This window comes from Nyctereutes procyonoides, unplaced genomic scaffold, assembly GCF_905146905.1.
Source record: "Nyctereutes procyonoides isolate TBG_1078 unplaced genomic scaffold, NYPRO_anot_genome, whole genome shotgun sequence".
Lineage (NCBI taxonomy): Eukaryota > Metazoa > Chordata > Mammalia > Carnivora > Canidae > Nyctereutes > Nyctereutes procyonoides.
Window position 1 is genome coordinate 43175625 of NW_026575125.1, and position 22372 is coordinate 43197996.

At 38.3% G+C, this 22372-nt stretch overlaps 1 protein-coding gene and 1 pseudogene across 1 annotated transcript in view; one reads left to right on the forward strand and one right to left on the reverse strand.

Annotated features, from left to right (window-relative positions):
• DGKK (diacylglycerol kinase kappa) overlaps nucleotides 1-22372 on the reverse strand; it is a 169074-nt gene that overhangs the window by 38410 nt on the left and 108292 nt on the right. The window contains exons 10-16 of the mRNA XM_055338021.1: nucleotides 20643-20745; nucleotides 13265-13448; nucleotides 12451-12559; nucleotides 11569-11708; nucleotides 10384-10465; nucleotides 8245-8336; nucleotides 7323-7422 (exon numbers count right to left, since the gene is read on the reverse strand). Of these exons, the coding sequence (XP_055193996.1) occupies nucleotides 7323-7422; nucleotides 8245-8336; nucleotides 10384-10465; nucleotides 11569-11708; nucleotides 12451-12559; nucleotides 13265-13448; nucleotides 20643-20745 (810 nt within the window). The remainder of the gene's footprint in view (nucleotides 1-7322; nucleotides 7423-8244; nucleotides 8337-10383; nucleotides 10466-11568; nucleotides 11709-12450; nucleotides 12560-13264; nucleotides 13449-20642; nucleotides 20746-22372) is intronic.
• LOC129518986 (U2 spliceosomal RNA) lies at nucleotides 17580-17748 on the forward strand (annotated as a pseudogene).

Here is a 22372-nt window from a genome sequence, read left to right on the forward strand (position 1 = left end):
AACCCACCCCATCCAACATGCCCCTGGCAGAAGTCCATCCAAAGTGGGGCCACAAGCATGGCATTGTGTAAGCAGCTGGGACAGGGGTCATCAGTACCACTCTAAAGTGACTCTTGCCCTGGATAGAGGGGAAGATAACTACATACATCAGTTCAACTGCAGCTCCAGCAGTGAGCTGGGGGCAGACATCTAGTCTGACTGCAGGCCCCACCCACCAATGAGAGCTTCTCAGGGAGCAACACAGAGAGAGCATCCTGCAGTTTGGTGCCTGCAGTTCTGATAAGTGCCTGGTCTGACCCACTTCAAGCTCAATGTGGCCCCACACTGGCCCATTAATAACACAGGGATGAAACACTGCCTGTATCAGGCAAAGATATTGTGTATGCCTGGACTGAAGGCAAATGCAACTCAGCCACAATAGCAGGGTGCAGACATATAGGAGACACCTTTGAAGTACGGGGTTTGGGGAATAGGAGACATTGCCCTACAGGGCACTATAGGACCTCTTCTTCATAAGGCCATTACTTTCAAGAGCAGGCAGCATAGCCAACTTTCCTAACACATAGAAGCAGATACAGAGAGGTAGAAAAAATGATGAGACGGGGGAATATGTTCCAAATGAAAGAACAGGACAAAATCTCACACACACACACACACACACACACACAGAGCTAAATAAAACAGAGCTAATAATAACCCCAACAGAAAATTTAAAGTAATGGTCATAAAGATAATCACTGGACTTGAGAAAAGAGTGGAGGACCTCAGTCAGACCCTCAACAAAGAGATAGAAAACATAAAAATCAAACGGAGATGAAAAACTCAATAACTGAAATTTAGAGGGAATACGTAGTAGACTAGAAGGAGCAGAATAAATCAGTAACCTGGAAGACAGTAATAGAAAGCAGTCAAACTGAACAGGGGAAAGAAAAAAGAGTAATGAAAAATGAGAATAGATTAAGGGAACTTAGTGACACCATCAAGCATAATACTGTTTGTATTATATGGATCCCAGAAGGAGAAGGGAGAGAAAATAGGGCAGAAAAGCTATTTGAAGAAATAATAGCTGAAAATACTCCCTATCTGGAGAAGGAATTCTGAATTCCTGGATTTTTGAATCCAGATCCAGGAGGCACAGACAGCCCCCAACAAAATTAACCCAAGGCGGTCCACACCAAGACATATAGTAATTAAAATGGCAAAAAGCAGTGATAAGGAGAATTTTAAAAGCAGCAAGAGAAAGGAAAACCATTACATACAAGAAAAAAAAATCCATTAGGCTATCAGTTGATTTTTCAGCAGAAACTCTGCAGACCAGAGGAGACTGGCATAATATGTTCAAAGTGGTGAAAGAAAAAAACCCTGCAGCCAAGAATACTCTACCTAGCAAGTTATTGTTCAGAATAGAAGGAAAGGTAGCTTCCCAGAAAAAGAAAAATTGAAAGAATTCATCACCACTAAACCAGCCTTACAAGAAATGTTAAAGAAGACTCTTTGCGTGGAAAGAAAAAAATCATAAGCAGGAGCAAGAAAAGTAGGAAGCACAAAAGCAGTAAAATTAAGTATATCTATAAAAATCAGTTAAAGGATTCACAAAATGAAATGATGTCAAGTATGACACCATATATCTAAAATGTGGAGTGGGAGAGAAGTAAAAATTTAGTGCTTTCAGAATGGATTCAAACTTAAATGATAATCAACTTAAAATAGACTGCTATGTGCTGAAGATGTTATATACAAACCTAATGGTAATCATAAATCAGAAACTGATAGGGTATATGCAAAAAATAAAGAACGGATCCAAGTATATCATTAAAGAAAGCCAGAAACCCATGAGAGAAAAAGCAGGAGAAGAAAGGAACAGAGAAGAATTGCAAAAAAAACATAAAATGAATAACAAAATGGTAATAAATGCATACCTTTCAATAAGTACCTTGAATATAAATGGACTGAAGGGATATAGGGCAACAGAGTGGATAAAAAAGCAAAACTCATCTATATGCTGCATACAAGAGACTCATTTCAGACCTATAGACACATGCATATTGAAAGTTAAGCGATGAAAAACCACTTATCATGCCAATAGAAGTGAAAAGAAAGTCAGGGTAGCAATTCTTATATTGGACAAAATAGACTTTAAAACAAATATTCTAACAAGAGCCAAAGAAAGACACAATATAATCATAAAGGAACAATCCAACAGAAAGAAATAACAATTGTAAATATTTATGCACCCAACATTGGGGCATCCAAATACAAAAAGCAACTATTAAAAATTAAAGGAAGTAATTGATAGTGATACAATAATAGGTATTTTAACATGTCACATCATTGGATAAATCATCCAAGAGAAGATCAACAAGGAAACTATGGCTTGAATGACATTTAGGGCCAGATGTATCTAACAGACATGTTGAGAATATTCTATCCTAGAACAGTGGAATACATATGAAATACATCTTTTCAAGTGCATATGGAATATTCTCCAGATAGATCCAGATAGATGTTAGGCCATGAAACAAGTCTCAACAAATTAAAAAGACTGAAGTCATATCATGCATCTTTTCTGACACCATGCTATGAAACTAGAAATCAACCACCAGACAAAATCAGGAAAGAAAAAAAAATACAAAGAGGTTCAATAGCATGCTACTAAACAATGAATAGGTCAGAGGAAATAAAAAAATACATGGAGACAAATGAAAATGAACACACAAAATCTCAAATCTTTGGGATGCAGCAAAAGCTGTTCTAAGAGGGAAGCTTACAGCAATACAGGCCTACCTCAAGAAGCAAGAAAAATCTCAAATCTCAAAAATCTCAAAAACCTAACCTAATATTTAAAGGAAATAGAAAAAGAAAAGAACAAACCCCCCCCAAAAAAACAGTAGAAGAATAAATGAAATAAAGACTAAAGAACCAAAAGAACAGGTCAGTGAAACCAGGAGCTGGTTCTTTGAAAAGATAAACAAAATTGAAAAACTTTTAGCCAGATTAATTTAAAAAAAGAGGGAGAGGACTCAAATAAACAAAAGGAGAAATAACAACTGATAACAAAGAAATACAAAGGATTATGAGAAATTTTATGAAAAATTCTATGCCAACAAATTGGACAACCTAGAAGAAATGGATAAATTCCTAGAAACAAATCACCTTCCTTAACTAAACTAGGAAGAAATAGAAAATTTGAACAGATTGTTTACCAGCAATGAAATCGAATCAGCAATAAAAAAATTCCCAACAAACAAAAGTCCAGGACCAGCTGGCCTCATAGGTAAATTCGACCAAACATTTATAGAAGAGTTAAAGCCCATTCTTCTCAGCTATTCAAAAAAAAAAAAATAAGAGGAAGGAAACCTCCCAAATTCATTTTATGAGGCCAGCATTAACCTGATAAGAAAACCAGATAAAACAAATACCAAAAATGAGAACTACAGGTCCATATCTCTTATTCACATAGATGCAAAAATCCTCAACAAAATATAGCAAACTGAATCTAACAATACGTTAAAAAAATCATTCACCACGATCAAGTAGGATTTATTTCTGGGATGCAAGGGTGATTCAATATTTGCAAATTAATCAACATGATATATCACATCAACAAGAGAAAGGATAAAAACCACGTGATCATTTCAACAGATGTAGAAAAATCATCAAAGTACACATCCACTTATGATAAAACCCTCAACAAAGTAGTTTTAGAAGGAATATTACTCAACATAATAAAGGCCATATATGAAAAGGCCACTGTCAACATGTAAATGGTGAAAAACAGAGCTTTTCCTCCAAGATCAGGAACAAGACAAGGATGCCCACTCTCACCAGTTCTATTTAGTATAGTACTAAAAGTCCTAGCCACAGCACTAGGACAACAAAAAGAATTAAAAAGAATCCAAATCGCTAAGGAAGAAGTAAAACTTTCACTATCTGCAGATGACATCCTACTATATATAGAAAACTCTAAAGACTCTACCAAAAAAACTACTAGGGCTGATAAATGAATTCAGTAAAGTCAGAGGATACAAAATCTATATACAGAAATCTATACACTAATAAGGAAATAGCAGAAAGAGAAATAAAGAAAATCCATTTACTATTGCACCAAAAATAATAAAAACCTAGGAATAAAGTTCACTGAGGCTTTGGGGACGCCTGGGTGGCTCAGCAGTTTAGCTCCTGCCTTTGGCCCATGGTGTGATCCTGGAGTACCAGGATTGAGTCCCACATCAGGCTCTTTGCATGGAGCCTGTTTCTGTTTCTGCCTCTCTCTCTGTGTGTCTTATATGAATATATAAATAAAATCTTAAAAAAAAACCTGAGACAGTGAAAGATCTGTACTCTGAATAGTATAAATCACTGATGAAGGAAATTAAAGATGACACAAATGGAAAGACATTCCATGTTCATGGATTGGGAAAACAAATATTGTGAAAATGTCCATACTACCCAAAGCAATATACAGATTTAATGCAATACCTATCAAATTATCAACAGTATTTTTCACAGAAGTAGAAAAAATAATCTTAAAATTTGTATGGAATGACAAAAGACCCTGAATAGCCAAAGCAATCTTGAGAAATAAGACCAAAACTGGAGGAATTACAATCTCAGATTTTAAGATGTATTACAAAACTGTAGTAATCAAAACAGTATGGAACCAGAACAAAAACTGACATGCAGAACAATAGAACAGAATAGAGAGTCCAGAAATAAACCCACAAACATACTGCAACATAGTGAAGATCATTTATCAAAAACTCACAGCTAACATCATTCTTAGGAGTTAAAACTGAGAGCTTCTCCTCTATGGTCAGGAATAAGACAAGGATATCTTATCTTACCACTTTTATTCAACATAGTACTGGAAGTCCTAGCTACAGAAATCAGACAACACAAAGAAATAAAAGGCATCCAAATGGGCAAGGAAGAAGTCAAGCATTCACTATTTGCAGTTTATATGACACTATAGATATATAGACAACCAGAAAGACTCCACCCAAAACAGCTAAAACTGGTAAACCAATCCAGTAAAGTCGCAGAATACAAAGTCAGTTTACAGAAGTCTGTTGCATTTCTTTTTAAAAATATTTTATTTATTTATTTGACAGAGAGCACAAGGAGGGGGAGTGGCAGGCAGAGGGAGAGAAGCAGGCTTCCTGCTGAGCAAGGAGCCTGACTTGGGGCTCGATCCCAGGACCCCAGGATCATGACCTGAGCTGAAAATAGACCCTTAAATGACTGAGCCACCCTGGCATTCCTCTATTACATTTCTATATACTAATAATGGAATGACAGAAAGAAAAATTAAGGAATCCATACCATTTACAATTACACCCCCAAATAATAAGATACTTAGGAATAAACCTAACCAAAAAGTAAAAGACCTCTACTGTGAAAACTGTAAAACATTGATGAAAGAAGGGATCCCTGGGTGGCGCAGTGGTTTGGCGCCTGCCTTTGGCCCAGGGCGCGATCCTGGAGACCCGGGATCGAATACCACGTCGGGCTCCCGGTGCATGGAGCCTGCTTCTCCCTCTGCCTGTGTCTCTGCCTCTCTCTCTCTCACTGTGTGCCTATCATAAATAAATAAAAATTAAAAAAATATTTAAAAAAAACATTGATGAAAGAAATTGAAGATGACACAAAAATGGAAAGACATTACATGCTCATGGATTGGAAGAAAAAATATTGTTAAAATGTCTATACTACCCAAAGTAATCTACATATTTAGTGTAGTTTCTATCAAATTACCAACAGCATTTTTCACAGAACTAGAACAAACAATCCTAAAATTTGTATGTAATCACAAAAGACCCTGAATAGCCAAAGCAATCATGAGAAAGAAAAGCAAAGCTGGAGGCACCATACCATGTTTGTAGTAGTCAAAACAGTATGATACTGGCACAAAAATAGACACATATATCAGTGGAACAGAATAGAAAACCTATAAAAAAAACCACCCCATAATTACTGTCAGTTAATCTTTGATAAAGCAGGAAAGAATATCCAATGAGAAAAAGACTATCTCTTCAACAAAGTGTGTTGGGAAAACTGGACAGTAACATGCAGAAGAAAGAAACTGGACCACTTTCTTATGCCATACACAAAAACAAATTTGAAGTGGATGAAAAACCTAAATGTGAGACATGGAACCATAAAAATCCTAGAAGAAAGCACAGGCAATAACTTCTCCGACATCAGCTGTAGCAACTATTTTTCTAGCTAAGTCCCCTTAGACAAGGGAAACAAAAGTGAAATTAAATGTTGGGACCACATCAAATAAAAAGCTCTGCAAAGTGAAGGAAATAATAAACAAAAATAAAAGGCTACCTATGGAATGGGAGAAGATATTTGCAAATGACACATCTGATAAAGGGTTAGTATCTAAAATATATAAAGAACTGACACAACTCAACACCTAAAAAACCAATAACCCAATTAAAAAATGGGCAGAAAACATGAAAGACATTTCTCCAAAGAAGACATCCAGATGGCCAACGGATACATGAAAAGATGCTCAACATCATTCATCATCAGGAAAATGCAAATCAAAACATCAATGAGATATTACCTCACACCTGTCAGAATGGCTAAAATCAACAACACAAGAAACAACAGGTGTTGGCGAGGATGTGCAGAAAGGGGAACCCTCTTACACTGTTGGTGGGAATCCAAACTGGTGCAGCCACTCTAGAAAACAGTATGGAGGTTCCTCAAAAAATTAAAAATAGAACTAGTAATTCCACTACTGGCTATTTACCCAAAGAAAATGAAAATACTATTTTGAAAAGATACATGCACCTCTATGTTTATTGTAGCATTATTTACAATAGCCAACTATCCATCCATAGATAAATGAATAAAGAAGATGTGGTATATACACACAATGGAATATTATTCAACCATAAAAAACAATGAAATCTTACCATTTACAACAACATGGATGGATCTAGAGGGTAAGATACTAAGTGAAATAAATCAGTTAGAAAAAGAAAATACCATGTGGTTTCACTCTTGTGTAGAATTTAAGAAACAAAACAAATGAACAAATAAAAAATAGACAACCCAAAAAGTATAGAGAACAAACTAGTGGTCACCAGAGGGAGATGGTTGGGGGATCGGTGAAATAGGTGAAGGAGATTAAGAGTACACTTATCATGATGAGCACTGAGTAATGAATATAATAGTTGAATCACTATATTGTATACCTGAAACTAATATGATAGTGTATATTAATTATACTGGAATTAAAATAATAAAAAATAAAAAGGGGGCCCTGGCTCCACAAAGAATGCAAGATAAAAGGAATGGAAACTTACTTTCAAAATTACAGATTCTATAGCTGTATTGTTCTGTTTTATCCGACTCCAGGCCTTTACAATATCTACCACAAAATCTTCCACTGCTGAGCAGAGGAATCTGCAAAGATAAGATATATGGCACAATATGACATGGACAATTAGATACAGAGCCCTTCTCTCTTATGAAGTCCATCTCCCACCTTCTCTTTCTCTTTTCCGGTCTATCTTCTCTCTCTCTCTTTCCTCTCCCCCTTTCTTTTCCATTTCTTCATGTACATATGATCAAATACATGAGTACTTAAACGAGTTTAACTAGAATTTCTTAGTCCTAAATTCAGAATTTCCAGAAATGAAAATTCAGTTGATACAACCTGGGTCAAGTTTTGACCCTGGGTCAAATCAGTTATGGTTCAAGAGCCCATATAATTTAGTACAAACATAATGACTTTGGGAAGACTGTCCCAGGGTGAGTGTTTATCAAAGGCAGATATGACAGACTGGTGAGGAACCATCCAAAGAGTCCCAGGAAGAATGAATGACTCACATCTTTGGAAAGGCAGAATGTGTTGTTTAGGCTATGAGAAAGTAGCTGCCATCATTTCTGTTGAGACCTTTCCTAGTGTCTGATGGAAAGCAAGGTGTCCCTAATGTAGGGAGTAATGTTATGCTCTTGAATACTGTGGAATGCTCTTTCCCTTCTGTAATCCTTCTCTCAAATCTCTGGCTTGTAATTTTGTCTTTTTGGAATAGCAGTGGCCCTCACCTCAATCTCATCTATTTTTTCTTAAACTTTCCATTTAGGAGGTTTGAGTTGGGAGAAATCTGATATTTTCCTTGGCCTCAATACCCCAAACTATAAAAATGAGCTCCTTTTTGGACTGAAGAATAGCTCACAAAGGGGAAAAAGATACCTCAATTTGAAAGCCAAAGGAATACTGACCTGGTTGCGATGATCATCTCTGTAGGGTACTTGGCCTTCAGGATTTTGTTCAGCTCAGTGGTTGCAGATTCTAGATATTGGATGGCAGCAGCCTAGGAAAAAGTGTGTTCAACTCTGGAATCTTTGCACTGGGACATAGTCTGCTGCTCATTCTTATCCCCTCATTATTTCCTACTGACTCTTTAACAACAACTCAACTGCCTCTCTGAAAATAATCATAATCAAAAATTCTTGTTGATGAGGCCCATAGATAATCTTAGATCTATGGTCATTCTGAAAATAAGAGATGTATATTATTTACTCTCATTTAAATAATTCTCAAAAACTCATGGAGGTAACTTTTTGTTCCATGTTTTAAATGAAAATATAATCTCATATTGCATAGCTAGTAAATAATAGATCTGGAATCTGAACCCACATCTTTCCAATGCCAGAGTGTTACCTCTTATTATAATAATATTAGTAATAATAATAGCATTCACTTATATAGTACTTACTATGTAAGTACTTACCAGGCTCTGTTCTAAGCTAGATATAAATATTTTCTCATGTAATCCTTATAACAACCCCATTACACAGAATAGCAAACTGAGGGACAGGAAAGAGGTAGCTAATAAATGGCAGCGCCGGGATTTGATTCTAGGTAGTCTGGTTCTTGAGTCTGTGTTCTTTTTTTTTTTTTTCTGGGCTTCTCGCCCAATGTGGGGCTTGAACTCATGATCCTGAGACTGAGAGTTGCATGCTCTACCAATGGAGCCAGTCAGGTGCTCTGACTCTGTATTCTTAATTACAGCTTCTACTCCGCCCTTTTCCATCACCTCTCTATATTCAAACATCTACCAAGTTCTGGTGATTCTATCCCTCCCATATGTCTTAAATATGTCCACTTCTTATCCCTGTTACCACTTCACCAGTCCTAATCACCATCATCTTTTGCCTAGACAATTGCAGCATCTCCTCTCTTTTCTCCTTGTCTCTAGTCTTTATTTCTACAACTGTTTTCCCATGTACTATGGAACTCTTCTGCTAAAAACCCTTCCATTAGATAGCAGAATGGATAAATGGACAAATATATAAGGCAAATATAGTGAAATGTGAATGGCAGACTCTACCATTTTATTTTATTTTTATTTTTAATTTAAATATATATGTTTGTATACTTATTGGCATTATATATCTCAAATTTTAATAGAATGCCTAATAATGTGTACTGTGATATACATATAGTAGATAGCCATTTAAATGTCATTTATATTGAAATAAGCTTTTTTATGTCTTTGAGAGTTATATCCTGCAGGCTAGAGTCCTAACTAATTCTACTATAGAGTTCAAGAAGCTAGTATGTTTGAAAATTCTCAAAATAATGTAAGAAAAAAATCCTATAATTCTCATTAGGATAAATTTATAGCTCAAATTTCCTACCATGGATTACTGGGTTCTTCCTGGCCTGGCCCCTGATTGCTTTTCCGGCCTCATCTTTAGTAATTCTCCCTGCATATCTCCTCCCTGACCCTTATGCTTTAGCCATTAATAAATGTATGTGAATATTCCATTCCATTCTGTGAATATTTTATGCTCTGTCCTGCTTTTGGAACAACACATACTATTCCATCTGTTTGGAACAGGCCTCCTCTTTCTTAGTATCCTGGTTAACTCCCTCTAGTCCTTCAACCTCTTCTGAAATGGTGCTTCCGAGAAGTTTTCCTTGATCTTCCCCAGACTTGGTTTGGTACACCTGCTGGGTGTTTCCACCCCTGTCTACTTCCTTATATACTAACACTCATACTACTTTATTAAAATTATTATTTCTATCACTAAACTATGAACTCCATGACAGTGTGAACTATGTCATTCTTTTTTACCACTAGTACATAAGAGCAGTTCCTAGAACACATAGTAGGTAATCAATAAATATTTCCATACATATTTTGAATGAATGAAGTAAATGGCTGAATGAATTATATCTCCAATGCCTAACACAGTTCTTAGTAAAAGCTGCTGATTGACAAGTCTAAAACCCACCATGATCTCATCCTCATTGAGGCCATGGGCAATATGAAAGCTTCTCTAGTTTTTACTTGTTATTTCACTATGCCATAAAGGCCACAAAGGCCTGAATTATAGCTGGGCAGTAGTTACCTCAAATCGGGGTACATCCATTTCAACCTGTCCTCTTAGCAATGGGGTTTGTCTGGGAGTCTCACGGATCATCACACTCCATCTGAAATGAAGGTCAAAGACAGATATTTAGGGCTCTGTTTCATCACAGGCTGTCATCAAAGCTTCATGTGTCAAGAAAAAAGTCAAAATGTTTATATGGTGAGGGAAGATGAGTTGTAGAGATACCCACACTCTCAGGTCACCTGATCTCAAGATGTACTATAAGTGGGAGCCTCTGCCTCATGACTTCTCAAGGTCAGTATGATGGAAAGAATTCCATCATAGGGTCAGAGGGCAGTGCTTCTAAACCAGAGAGGTAACTATATCAAGATCACCTCAGATGATTTTGTAAAATACATATACCAGGGTCCTACTCAAGACCTGAATATGAGTCTTTGTGGTGGGATCAGCTTGGTACCTTGAAAAAGCTTCCCAGAATATCCTTATGGGCAGCCATAAATCAAATACTATGACCCAGCATTGAAAGTCTTTCTTCTCAGGAGATATGATGGTAATACTCATTCTTCTCTAGAGCAGAGACAATCTATGCCAAGTGTTTTTGAACCCTATTTTTAAAAATTTCTTTGAAAAACTGATGAAGCTACAGAATAGTTTCTATACTATTCTAGAATAGAATAGAAATATAGAAACACTCCCAAGAAAAAAATACGCTTACATAGATAATTAACTGCAATTTGAAGGAGGTTCACAGAAACTTTAAAATTTACTTGTGGGGCTCCTGGTTTAGGATCTTTTTTTTAAGTTGATTTTTTTAAAAATTTATTCATGATCGTCACACACAGAGAGAGAGAGAGGCAGAGGGAGAAGCAGGCTCCATGCACCGGGAGCCCGACGTGGGATTCGATCCCGGGTCTCCAGGATCAGCCCTGAGCCAAAGGCAGGTGCCAAACTGCTGCACCACCCAGGAGTCCCTGGTTTAGGATCTTTTAAGTTTGAAGAGGGGCTTTAGTGATGTCCAAAGGATACACGGTAGACCCGGACTTCTTCATAGACAAGGCCTTCCCAAGCTGCCCTGCACTGAAGCCAGAGAGGAAATGAGGCTCTGTGCGGGAGATTAGAACATTCATGGTCGAGATTATGTAACTGAGAGTAACTGATATGGGACTAGAATAGGTACAATGACCTGATCTTTCAGCCACTCACCGGTCTAGAATCCTCACACTAGCCTGCTCCACTTTGTTGAGGATGGTCACAGGTGACTTGTTTTTGTTCCAGAATGCACCCCAGCCTAGGACGCGGGCCAGATCATTGCCGGTTCCAAGTGGGATGACTGCCAACTGACACTACAAAAACAAAACCAGGCACCTTTTTCAGAGAATCCTACCAAGATCCACCCATAAAAGAACCTTGGGAAAGATTGTCTCAAAGCAAGTGGTAATAAGAGACTTTTGATTTTAGGAAGTGTAATAGGAAGGTATCTGATGCTGAGTGAACTTTTTCTTAAGAAGTTTGACATCACTCTTGGCAATATAGAACCTACTCAGTAAAGGGGAAAGTTGGAATATGCCAATAATTTATAGCCATGCTTATGATAGAGAAGTATAGCCACAAATTTCTAACAAGGCTTGGCCAAGGAGAAAAGGTGCCTTGGGAGACAAAGCTACTAGAGTCAGAAGAGTACGGAGCTGTCTAGGGAGAGGAAAGGGAGAGGTAAGTTTTTGCTACTCTTGGGACTCAGAGAAGATATTCAATGGCCTCAGGAGGAGAAGGAAATTGGGGCTTGAATGTGGCCCGAAGCCACTTCTTTTTTGGCTGCTCTCCTCCCCTTCAAATCTTTACTCTGGGGCCTGAGGAGTAAAGCACTGCTTATCCCTTCTGCTAACTACCTCATTTCTCCTTCCCACAGAAAATGGTTTAGGTGAGAAAGCTTAGATTGAGAATCTGTTTGTCAGATTGACTATGAAACCACTAGAAAACATGTGTGATATAGATAAGGAGAATGAAGACCAGGGACTTTTGGGGATGAGCAGTTCCATACCCCCAGTCTCTCTAGCAATGGCTAAACTGAGTCAGCTAGGAACTTACCCTTTCATGTAATCCAAAAGCATCGATCAGAGATAAGACCCAGCTCACACTGCCATCTCCACCACAAACTACAATGCGAAAACGAGCAAAATTCTTGAACATGCATAGGCTGAAAGAAAGAGGGGAAAAGGAGTCATTTTGTGAACTGCTAAGTTTTACAACTCTGCTATACTGTATCAGGAGCTAAGGACTACTGCTTCTGCATCCTGCTAACAGGCTAACTGCCTTCTTTCACTTAGCTCCTGTCTCTCTGTACCCATCATCACAGGCAATCCTGGAGATGAGGCCTTGCTTCATTCCACCCTCTTGTATGCTTAACCTTGCTCTGGAAGCTACTAGTAACCTAGCTATACCCACCTGATAAGCCCCAAGAAGAATGCCTTGCACAGTGGCCAGTGGCTTCACAGAAACCCGAGCTGAACAGCCAGATGCTCCCTAAGTAAAACAGGCCTAGAGTGGAGATATGTTTATTTGGCTCCAGTAAAGAATGAGGGACAGGAAAGGTAAACAGCAACATCCATTTGCCTCTTCCTCTGAGGTCAAGAGACAAAGTTAGACTTCTTCCAACCAGGAAAGGTGGAACAAATCTGAGAGCAGGACATGGGCTTGAAGGGACTTCTGGGATAGGGCTAAAAGTCCTCCAACTAGACAACCCCAAATGCTCTAAAGTTATGTGCCCATGTCCTGACTTGAAAAAATATATCTTTCCTTCCCAGGTACTAGAATGGATTCCAGGAAACCTATCTTAGTCTAGAATGTATAGAGCGAAGAGTCTCTTCTATATACCCAACTATATCCCTTAGCCCATGCTTACCCGGCTTCAGGTCCACCCTTTGACAGGTCAAAAACTTGAGATGGGTTAAGGTATTGTTTGAATTTTCGGAGGAAGACGATCCCTTGGTGATCGCCACTTTTGGAGTTGATGAAGATGAGAAGGGGACATGAACAGGCTGATGACCAATCAAGGTTCCAGAAGTCTGAAGATACTACTAATTGGCCTGATATATGCACACAACAAAAAGGAAAGGAGAAAAAAGAAAGGGGCCGTTGAGATGGAAACAAGACATGACTTGATATCACATTTTGCAAAGACTTTTTAAAAACAGCTTTATTGAGGTATAATTGATATACAAAGAACTGCACATATTTAATGTATACAATTTAATGAGTTTAGATATATGTGATATAATCACCACAAACAAGGCAAAAGATATATCCAACAGCTCTCAGAGTTTCCTTATGCTCCAGTCTCCTGAGACTGAGAAGCAGAGGGAAATTCAGAACACAAACCAAAGGGTGCTTTCATTTAATGTCTGCCCAGCTGTTGCCAGGCAAACAACATTTGTTGAGCAATTACTACATGCCAGTCATCATGCTAGAAACTGTAGGGATATAGCTTCTGCCCTCAAGCTGGGGGAATAGACTCATATATAATAGTATGTTAGAACACAAAAATTAAGGAAATTAGTGCTACAACAAAGGATTAATAAAACACTGTGGGGAAACTGAAGAAGGAGAGGGTTGAGAGCCCAAGAGGAGGATCAGAGTACCAATTAATCCTCTCTTTGCCTGGGATAGCTCAGTTCCCATAGTGAGAAGATACCAGGTAAGGAGTTGGGGGGGGGGATGTCTTTTAGCCAGGAGCTAATGACAGAACATATCAATGTTGGAGGAAGGAGGGAGGTTTATTTTTTTTAAAAATTTATTTATTTATGATAGTCACACAGAGAGAGAGAGAGAGGCAGAGACATAGGCAGAGGGAGAAGCAGGCTCCATGCACCGGGAGCCTGACGTGGGATTCGATCCCGGGTCTCCAGGATCGCGCCCTGGGCCAAAGGCAGGCGCCAAACCGCCGCGCCACCCAGGGATCCCAAGGAGGGAGGTTTAATCACTCCTCTAAGGCTCTGGCAGAGCAATCCCAGTTATCACACCAACTTTCAGGGGAAATAATACTATAGGGAAATTGTCTGAACAAGAGAGAGGCTTTTAATAATCCCTAACTCTGAAGTTCCCTATAGGAAAGTGGAGTTATAGCAGTCTAAATTGCCAATACCTGCCAGCTTATGCTAAGTCTTAGAGCCTGTTGACAGGGAGACAGGCAGTGAGCAATGGCTCCCTATGAGATGGTAGACAAATCATGAGCCCCTAAACTCTGAGCTTGTGACTTCCAGGTATACCCCAGCAAAAATAAATGCAAAAGGCAAAAGGCATGTGGCCCACTCCTGAATGGTGGCAGGGCACAGGGAGGGAGGTGGGTTGAGATTTCCCATTTGTTGTAACATGGGTGAAAGGAAGCCTGGAGGGATACTGTTAACATGAGCAGATTTCATGGCTGTTTTGCCTGGAAAACCTAAAGCAGGCTTCCTCTATGGACCAATACCTACTCACTGGCCAGGAGAACTTTTTTTAAAAAAATATTTTATTTATTTATTCATGAGACACACACACACACACACACACACACAGAGGCAGAGACACAAGCAGAGGAAGAAGCAGGCTCCATGCAGGGAACCTGATGTGGGACTCGATCCCAGGGCTCCAGGATCACGCACTGGGCCGAAGGCAGGCGCCAAACTGCTGAGCCACCCAGGGACCCCTGGCCAGGAGAACTTGAAGGCATCCTAAGCTGGTCAGCCAGCCAGGCACCAAACTTTCAGGGCTCGCTAGGACTCACAGCTATAAGGGGAGTCTGTTATTCCCTTCAGTAGCATAGCTTGGAAATAGTTACCCTTCCTGAACACATCCAAAGGAAGTACCCTGTTATACTATATGTTGGCAAATTGAACTCCAATAAAAAATATACAAAAAAATAAAAAACAGTTGTTTTACAAAAGGTAATATGTTGATGCAATGGTAGTTAAGACATTCATTCATTCATTCATTCAACAAATATGTATTGAGGGCATTCTCTGTGCTTGTCCTTCTTATGTTCTGAGAAAACAGTGGTGGGCAAGATAGAAATAGTTTCTGCTCCTATGGAACTTATATTCTAATGGTGGGAGGCACAACATAATGAAGAAATATAGAAAATAATATGATATGAAGAAAAAGAAGTCAGGGAAATGGGATGGAGACTACAGGGGTTGTTATTTTAGACAGAGTAGTCAGGGATAGCTTCTCTGGGGAGGTGATATTTGAGACTTGAACAAAGTGAAAAAGTGAGCAATACAGATATAGGGGAAAAGAATTTTTGGGGCAGAAGAAAGAATAAGGCTAGGACCCAGAGAAGGGAGACTGAGATGTCTGAGGCCCACTGAATAGAATGGCATGACTGTTGTGGAGTGAGTGAGGGGTTAAGTAGCAGAAATGAGGTCAGAGAGATGACAGGAACCATATAAAATTACAAGATGTTAGATAAAGCAGTTAAAAAATAAGGGTGAGACTGTTTTAATATGGTACAATACATTAGGGGTCAGGTCACAAAATATTTGATGAAAATCGTCAATAAAGGTAGTATCTTTTAATGTTAATTTAATTTTTTTAGAGAGAGAGTACATGTGCACACACACAGGTGGAAGGGGTACGGCTGTGGGGGAGGGGCAAAGGGAGAGGGTGAGAATCTTAAGTAGTCTCCACACTCAGCAAGGAGCCCCATCTCATGACCCAGAGGTGATGACCTAAGCCAAAATCAAGATTCAGACACTTAGCGATTGAGCCACCTAGGCACCTCTAAAAAAATGTAGTATCTTTTTATGTGCTTGCTCCCCTACCAACCAACAATGCCAGCCCCAGCTCATGACCTGGCCTCAGGTTTACCTCCCCTTTATTTGATAACCTGATTCTGCTCAGTGCTTCTTTTCTTTATTCAGCAATCTCCTGCTTATACTCTGTAGGTGATCATGTGACTTTGGGTATGTACTCCAATGAAAAGATTTATGGAAACAGGTTCATGCTAACATCTAGTGTAAGTGTGAGCTGTGCTTAAAAGTAAGGACTCTCCTTTCAGGGGTCCTAGAATAGACCTGTTTATGCCCAATGATTTTTAACACGATGGGTTAGTCAGTCTCTAAAGGTGAGGCAACAGTGGCAATGAGACTAACTACCATGAGCTGTTTGGGCCTCCATTTCCTTATCTGCAAAGTGAGCCTTCAGAAAACTAACTTGTTTCCTAGTGTTGAGATGAAAATGGGCTATGTGTTACAATGATGAGAAAAGGAAATATAAATTTCTTCTTAAAAGTGAAAAGATGACCAAACTCACCCATAAATAAGAAAGATACTAATTAAAACTAGGCGATTGTACCATTTTTTTAATTCAGAAGATTGGCAAAAATTAAAAAAATAGATGATACACTTGATTGAGGAAGACATGGAAAATATGAACTCTCAGTCAGTGACACAAGCCCTATGGGCAGCAATTTGACAGCATCTATGAAAATTACAAATGTCTATGTATTATGACCCAGTAGTTACACCTCTGGGAATTTTTCCTATAGATGTATATGTAAAATGACCTGTATTAGATTGTTCATTGAGTGTTGTTATAACAGAAGACTGAAAACTACCAAATTATCCACCAATAAAGGACTTGTCAAATAAATTATGGTATGTATCCATATAATGGGATATCTTGTAGCTGTAAAAAGGAATGAGGAGCAACCTTTTGTTGATGCAAAAAGATCTTCAAAATATACTATGAAGGAGAAAAAAAGCAACATCCAGAGGAATGTGTATAGTATTAAAAAGGGGAGGGATAAGAATATATGTTTATATTCACTAGTATATACAGGAAGAAATACTGGAAACTATTCAATAAACTAATGGCAGTAGTCAACTTACTGTGAGTGAGGATGGGGTGGGGCTATTGGAGATTGAGAAGATTGAGAGTAAAGATAGTAAGTTTTTTAATTAAATATTATGTGCTTATATATTTCTATTTTTAAAAAAATTTGAGCTATGTGAATATATTAACTAGTCAAGAATTAAATTAAGAAATAGGAAAAATAATTATGCTATTGTTATCTATAGATTAAATAGCCATGAGGTTGTAACTGAAATCATTTGGCAGCTTGGAGTGTGGGCTGCCTTCTGCAGTATACTTCTACAACAGAATGCAGCTGTGTACCACAGCTGGTTGCCCTCCAGATTTATTCACTAACCTATAGCAGACATCTTAACCTCTCTGGGTGTATCGCTTCTCAGCCTTTTGGCTAAGATCAAGTGTAGTAACTTTTCTGGGTGTTCATTTCTCCCTATGTGCAACAGCATCATGTTGCAATGATGAATAAAATAATCCAGGATGGGGGTGGAAAACTGAGATAAAGAGAAAATGCTATAATTCACTCAAACTCAAACTTCAGTGTCAAACCTAATTTGGTCACAGATGGGAAGACAAAGGGAAGCAGTGCTGGTAGAAAGCTATTCCTAGGAGAAGACAAGAGCAGCCCTGTCTAACATTTTCCTCCACAGTTAGAGAACATCTGAATTTGAGCAAAGCCAAATTTGCCAAGAGTATCTTGTGACCAAGGTGACAAAATTGTGTGGCATCATGGGCTGGAATGTAGCAATGTTAGGCAGATTCATAACCAGGTAAGTGTGCCCACAAAGTTGCTTTTGAATAGGCTGATGTTAACTGTAAGGGAGTTCCCTGTACTACTTAGTAATTTTAATCAACAATTCAAATGAAAACATAGAAGTCTGGCTTCTCAACTTTGAAGAGCTCAAAACTGGAGGGAGAACCATTGGATGACAGAATCAAGACTGAAAAATAACCTCAAGGGTCAGATGGGTCAAAGTCAACAAGATGAAAAGGGGATAAATGTGAAGCTTGGATTTTAGGCTCAAGGACATAAATCATACCAGAATAGGACAATAGGAACTTCGTCTGGCAGCATCAAGTATGAAAAGGGCTTAGAGGATTTAGTTGACTTTAAACTTCAGATGACTCAACATCCTGAAAGAGCCTTTCAAAAAACAAAAACAAAGACAAAAAAACCCCATGCTTATGCTTCTTTGAGCTGCATTAATACAACCACAGTGCCCCAAAACAGGGAGCCTATAGTGTCTCTCAAATTTGTTCAGTTCATATCACTAAAGGGTGTTAAATTCGTGTAAGGATGGCTTACTGATCCCCTTCCTGTATTTTAAAACCATCTCTAACAAACGTCAGTTCATCTAACCTTCATAATGCACCTGAGTACAACTGTTATTGAAAGAAAGTCTCTCAAGAGTGAGATTCAATTGGATCAAGATTGCAGATGACTAGAAGGAAAGGCTCAAAACTATACATTAAATGGGACATTAAATGAGATATTATACAAAAAGAATGGCTTAACTCAGTAGCTTCTAAGCAATAACATTATGTCATTGTTGGAAAGCAAAAGAAAGTAGCAATGCCATTAGTTGATGATCTATAACAAGAATAAGAAGTGATATAGGATAAGAAAAACAAACTAAAAAGCTCAACTTCCATAAGGATAGGAAGCACAGAGCCTGTTGGGCTAATTACAAAGAAGAGGTTACAGCCCCTTAATACCCATTTGGGGTGATTGGTAGAATGCTGAGGTGGGCCTCCTTCATTCTGCTTAGACATCTTCCCTAGATCTCCCTGTTGGGGTGAGCAAAGTCAGATTCAAGACTATATTGGCTTTCATAGCAGCCTGAGTTTTCTTGGCTGACTAGCTTGCCACTCTTTCACTTCTATCAATCCCATTTTCCTGCTAGTCCCTTCCTTCTCCTAACCAATCAAGCATCTCTTATTTACCAAGCCATTTACCTCATCACCTCTCCTGCTATCTGGTAGGTGACTTTATGTGAGTAAACATTTGAGTAGATCTGAGAATAATATATGCATGCATCCTTGAGTGAAGTTAGCGTTGTGCTATGGAGGTCATTATGGGAAAATGTGAGTATGCTTGCCTGCAGAAGCCTGTGTGGATGGCTCATTCCCTGTACCAATGTCTATCTGGATGTATCTGTATTAGGGTTAGAAAATGAACTGGAAGAGACTAGAGTGGCTCTGAGTGTGTGTATATATATGTATGTGCACACATGTGCACAGGTGCTATGTCTAGTTCTAAAACTCTGTTGTAATCACTACAGAATCCTTGCCTCTTTCTGTTCTCTAAGGAAACTATATACTTTTCTTTCTTTTCTTTGCTGTCAGCTAATGCTAGTTCTTCCTTGGCAACAAAGTGGGCAGCAAGCATCAATATGGAGATAATTTTTAAGTCAATGAAATGCTGGTTCACTAATCACTTCCCGACCAGTGGACATCACACATGTCAGAAATGGCTAAATTAGCATATTAGTGAAATATGAATGAAAACATTCTGGGAAAGACTTGAACTTTCCCCTCCAGTAAGTGAAATTGACCATATATAGAGTGAAGCTAACCATACACAAACTGAAATTAATGGACAGTGTATCTCTCTGCTGGCTTAGTGAAACAGTAGTGTGTCACTTGGTAAATATATTAGATTTCTAAATACCACTTTAGTTGGTAAAATAGGTCAGCTCTTTTTAGCTGTGATATGTGATTTTGATCTTGACAGCTTCCATTATTTAATAATGAGTAATGGGAGAAGCAAATGAACAGTTCAGTGGCAAAAAGAAGAGTCTCTCAGGAGCAAAGGAAAAGTGGGGAAGTAGAGGTATGCTCAAAAAGGTATTGTTAGCAATTGCTAAAGAGTGAAATATCCCTGAAGGGGTCTATAGCTTTCATTAGGCTAGAAGACTAGTGATTTAATTTGGTTGTTCTTCGGGTCTATGTTTCTTGATATTTAGGCCCTTTACGTATTTTCCCTTATCCTCATCAGGGCAGGTTGGGGTAATAACCATGCTAGTTTCAGATTTGGAGACAACTTTGGTGTTAGTTTCTATTCTAAAAATAACATAACTTAGGCCTTTATATACTTTATCCTTGCCCACCTGTATGCAAGCAAACTTATTTTATGGATTATCTAACATCTGAAAGTCATGAAAAAGTTGGAATCAATTCTGAAAATTCAAAAACAATTGAGACAGAGCCTACAGAGAACATGCCCACATACATATATACCATGAACATCAATAGTCATTATCCCAAAGGTCTCAAAAGAAACATGAGATGTCTCTACATATATGCACATTCCTACTCCCCCAAAATGTTTGACTGGTTGAGAATAATAATTTAATTTAAAAATTTCCCCAGTCTTAGCACCTTCCCTCCCTCCCCAATGAAATATATTCTGAGGTTAAAGTTTAGGTACTCACCATCTCCTTTAGGGTCGCTAAGGGCAGTGGGAGGAATGACTGATGTTCGATGACTCCCAAACCAGCATTCCTTGGAAAACCGTCTCTGGCAATCATCATGTACCTGAAACGACAAGAGAAGAACAGAGAAAAAAAGGAAGGGGGAGATAAAAGGATACAATTGATTAGTCTTGAGTTCCAGTTCCAAGATTTGAGTCCCCAATGTTAAAATCTCCCTTGCTAAGATTTGGTGCCATACACATTCCCCTGTCTCAACTTGGGCACACTCTTTCCACCTACAGTCTGCACTATCCCTGAAGGTGGCCTCTGAACTCTGTTTCTTTCAAAGGTAGCTTTCAGACATCAGAGACATTAAGAAGACACTAGTCGTAGGGTACAATTTTAATGGCCTACAGAATAGGGAGCTTACTTGCATTTTAAGAGTGCTAATCTGAATAATATGCTATTACACTTTAACCCTTACAACTTTGTATGGTAGGGAACACATTATTAGGTTCATTTTAAAAATGAAGATACCAAAGATCAGAGAGGTGAAGAGTCTTGCTCAAGATCAAAAAATTGGGAAGTGGCACAGCTGAGATACTGTTGCCTTCCCCATAAGTGGTCATATTTCTCAAATTTCTGGTATTTTTAAGTACCACTTCCTAGACAATTACACAGTTTCTAGAGGACATGAACCTGGCTTCATTATGCAAGAGCAGTTACAAGAGAGCCAGAGGACAACCAGAGTTTTTTAAATTGATATATAATTAGTTGCAGGTGTACAACATAATGTTTGATATTTTTATATATTGCAAAATGATCACCACAATAAGTGTAGTTAATATCTGTCACCATACATAATTACATTTTTTCTTGTGATAAGAATTTTTAAGGTCTACACTCTTAGCAACTTACAAATAGGCAAAACACTATTATTAGATATAGTCACCACGCTATTCATTATATCCTGATGACTTATTTATTTTAGAATTGGAAGTTTATATCTTTTGACCTCCTTTACCTATTTTACCCATCTTCCCCTTCTCTGTATCTATGACCTCATTTTTCAAAGATTCCATATATAAATGAGATCATATAGTATTGCTCATTCTCTGTCTGACTCATTTTATGTAGCATAATGCCTTTAAGGTCCATCCATAACTGGAGGGTATTATGCTGAGTGAAATAAGTCAATCGGAGAAGGACAAACATTATATGGTCTCATTTATTTGGGGAATATAAAAAATAGTGAAAGGGAATAAAGGAGAAACGAGAAAAAAATGAGTGGGAAATATCAGAAAGGGAGACAGAACATGAGAGACTCCTAACTCTGGGAAACGAACTAGGGGTGGTGGAAGGGGAGGTGGGCGGGGGGTGGGGGTGACTGGGTGACGGGCATTGAGGTGGGCACTGACGGGATGAGCACTGGGTGTTATTCTATATGTTGGCAAATTGAACACCAATAAAAAATAAATTTACACACAAAAAAAGTCCATCCATGTTGTTGCAAATGGCAAGATTTCATTCATTTTTAGGGCAAAATAATATTCCATTGCATATACATCTAGCACGTTTTCTTTATCCATTCATCCATCAGTGCACATTTAGTTTGTTTCCATATCTTGATTATTGTAAATAATGCTGTATTGAATATGGGTGTACCTATATCTTTTTGAGTCAGTGTTCTCATTTTTTTTCACATAAATACACAGAAGTGGAATTGCTAGATCAAACAGTAGTTCTATTTG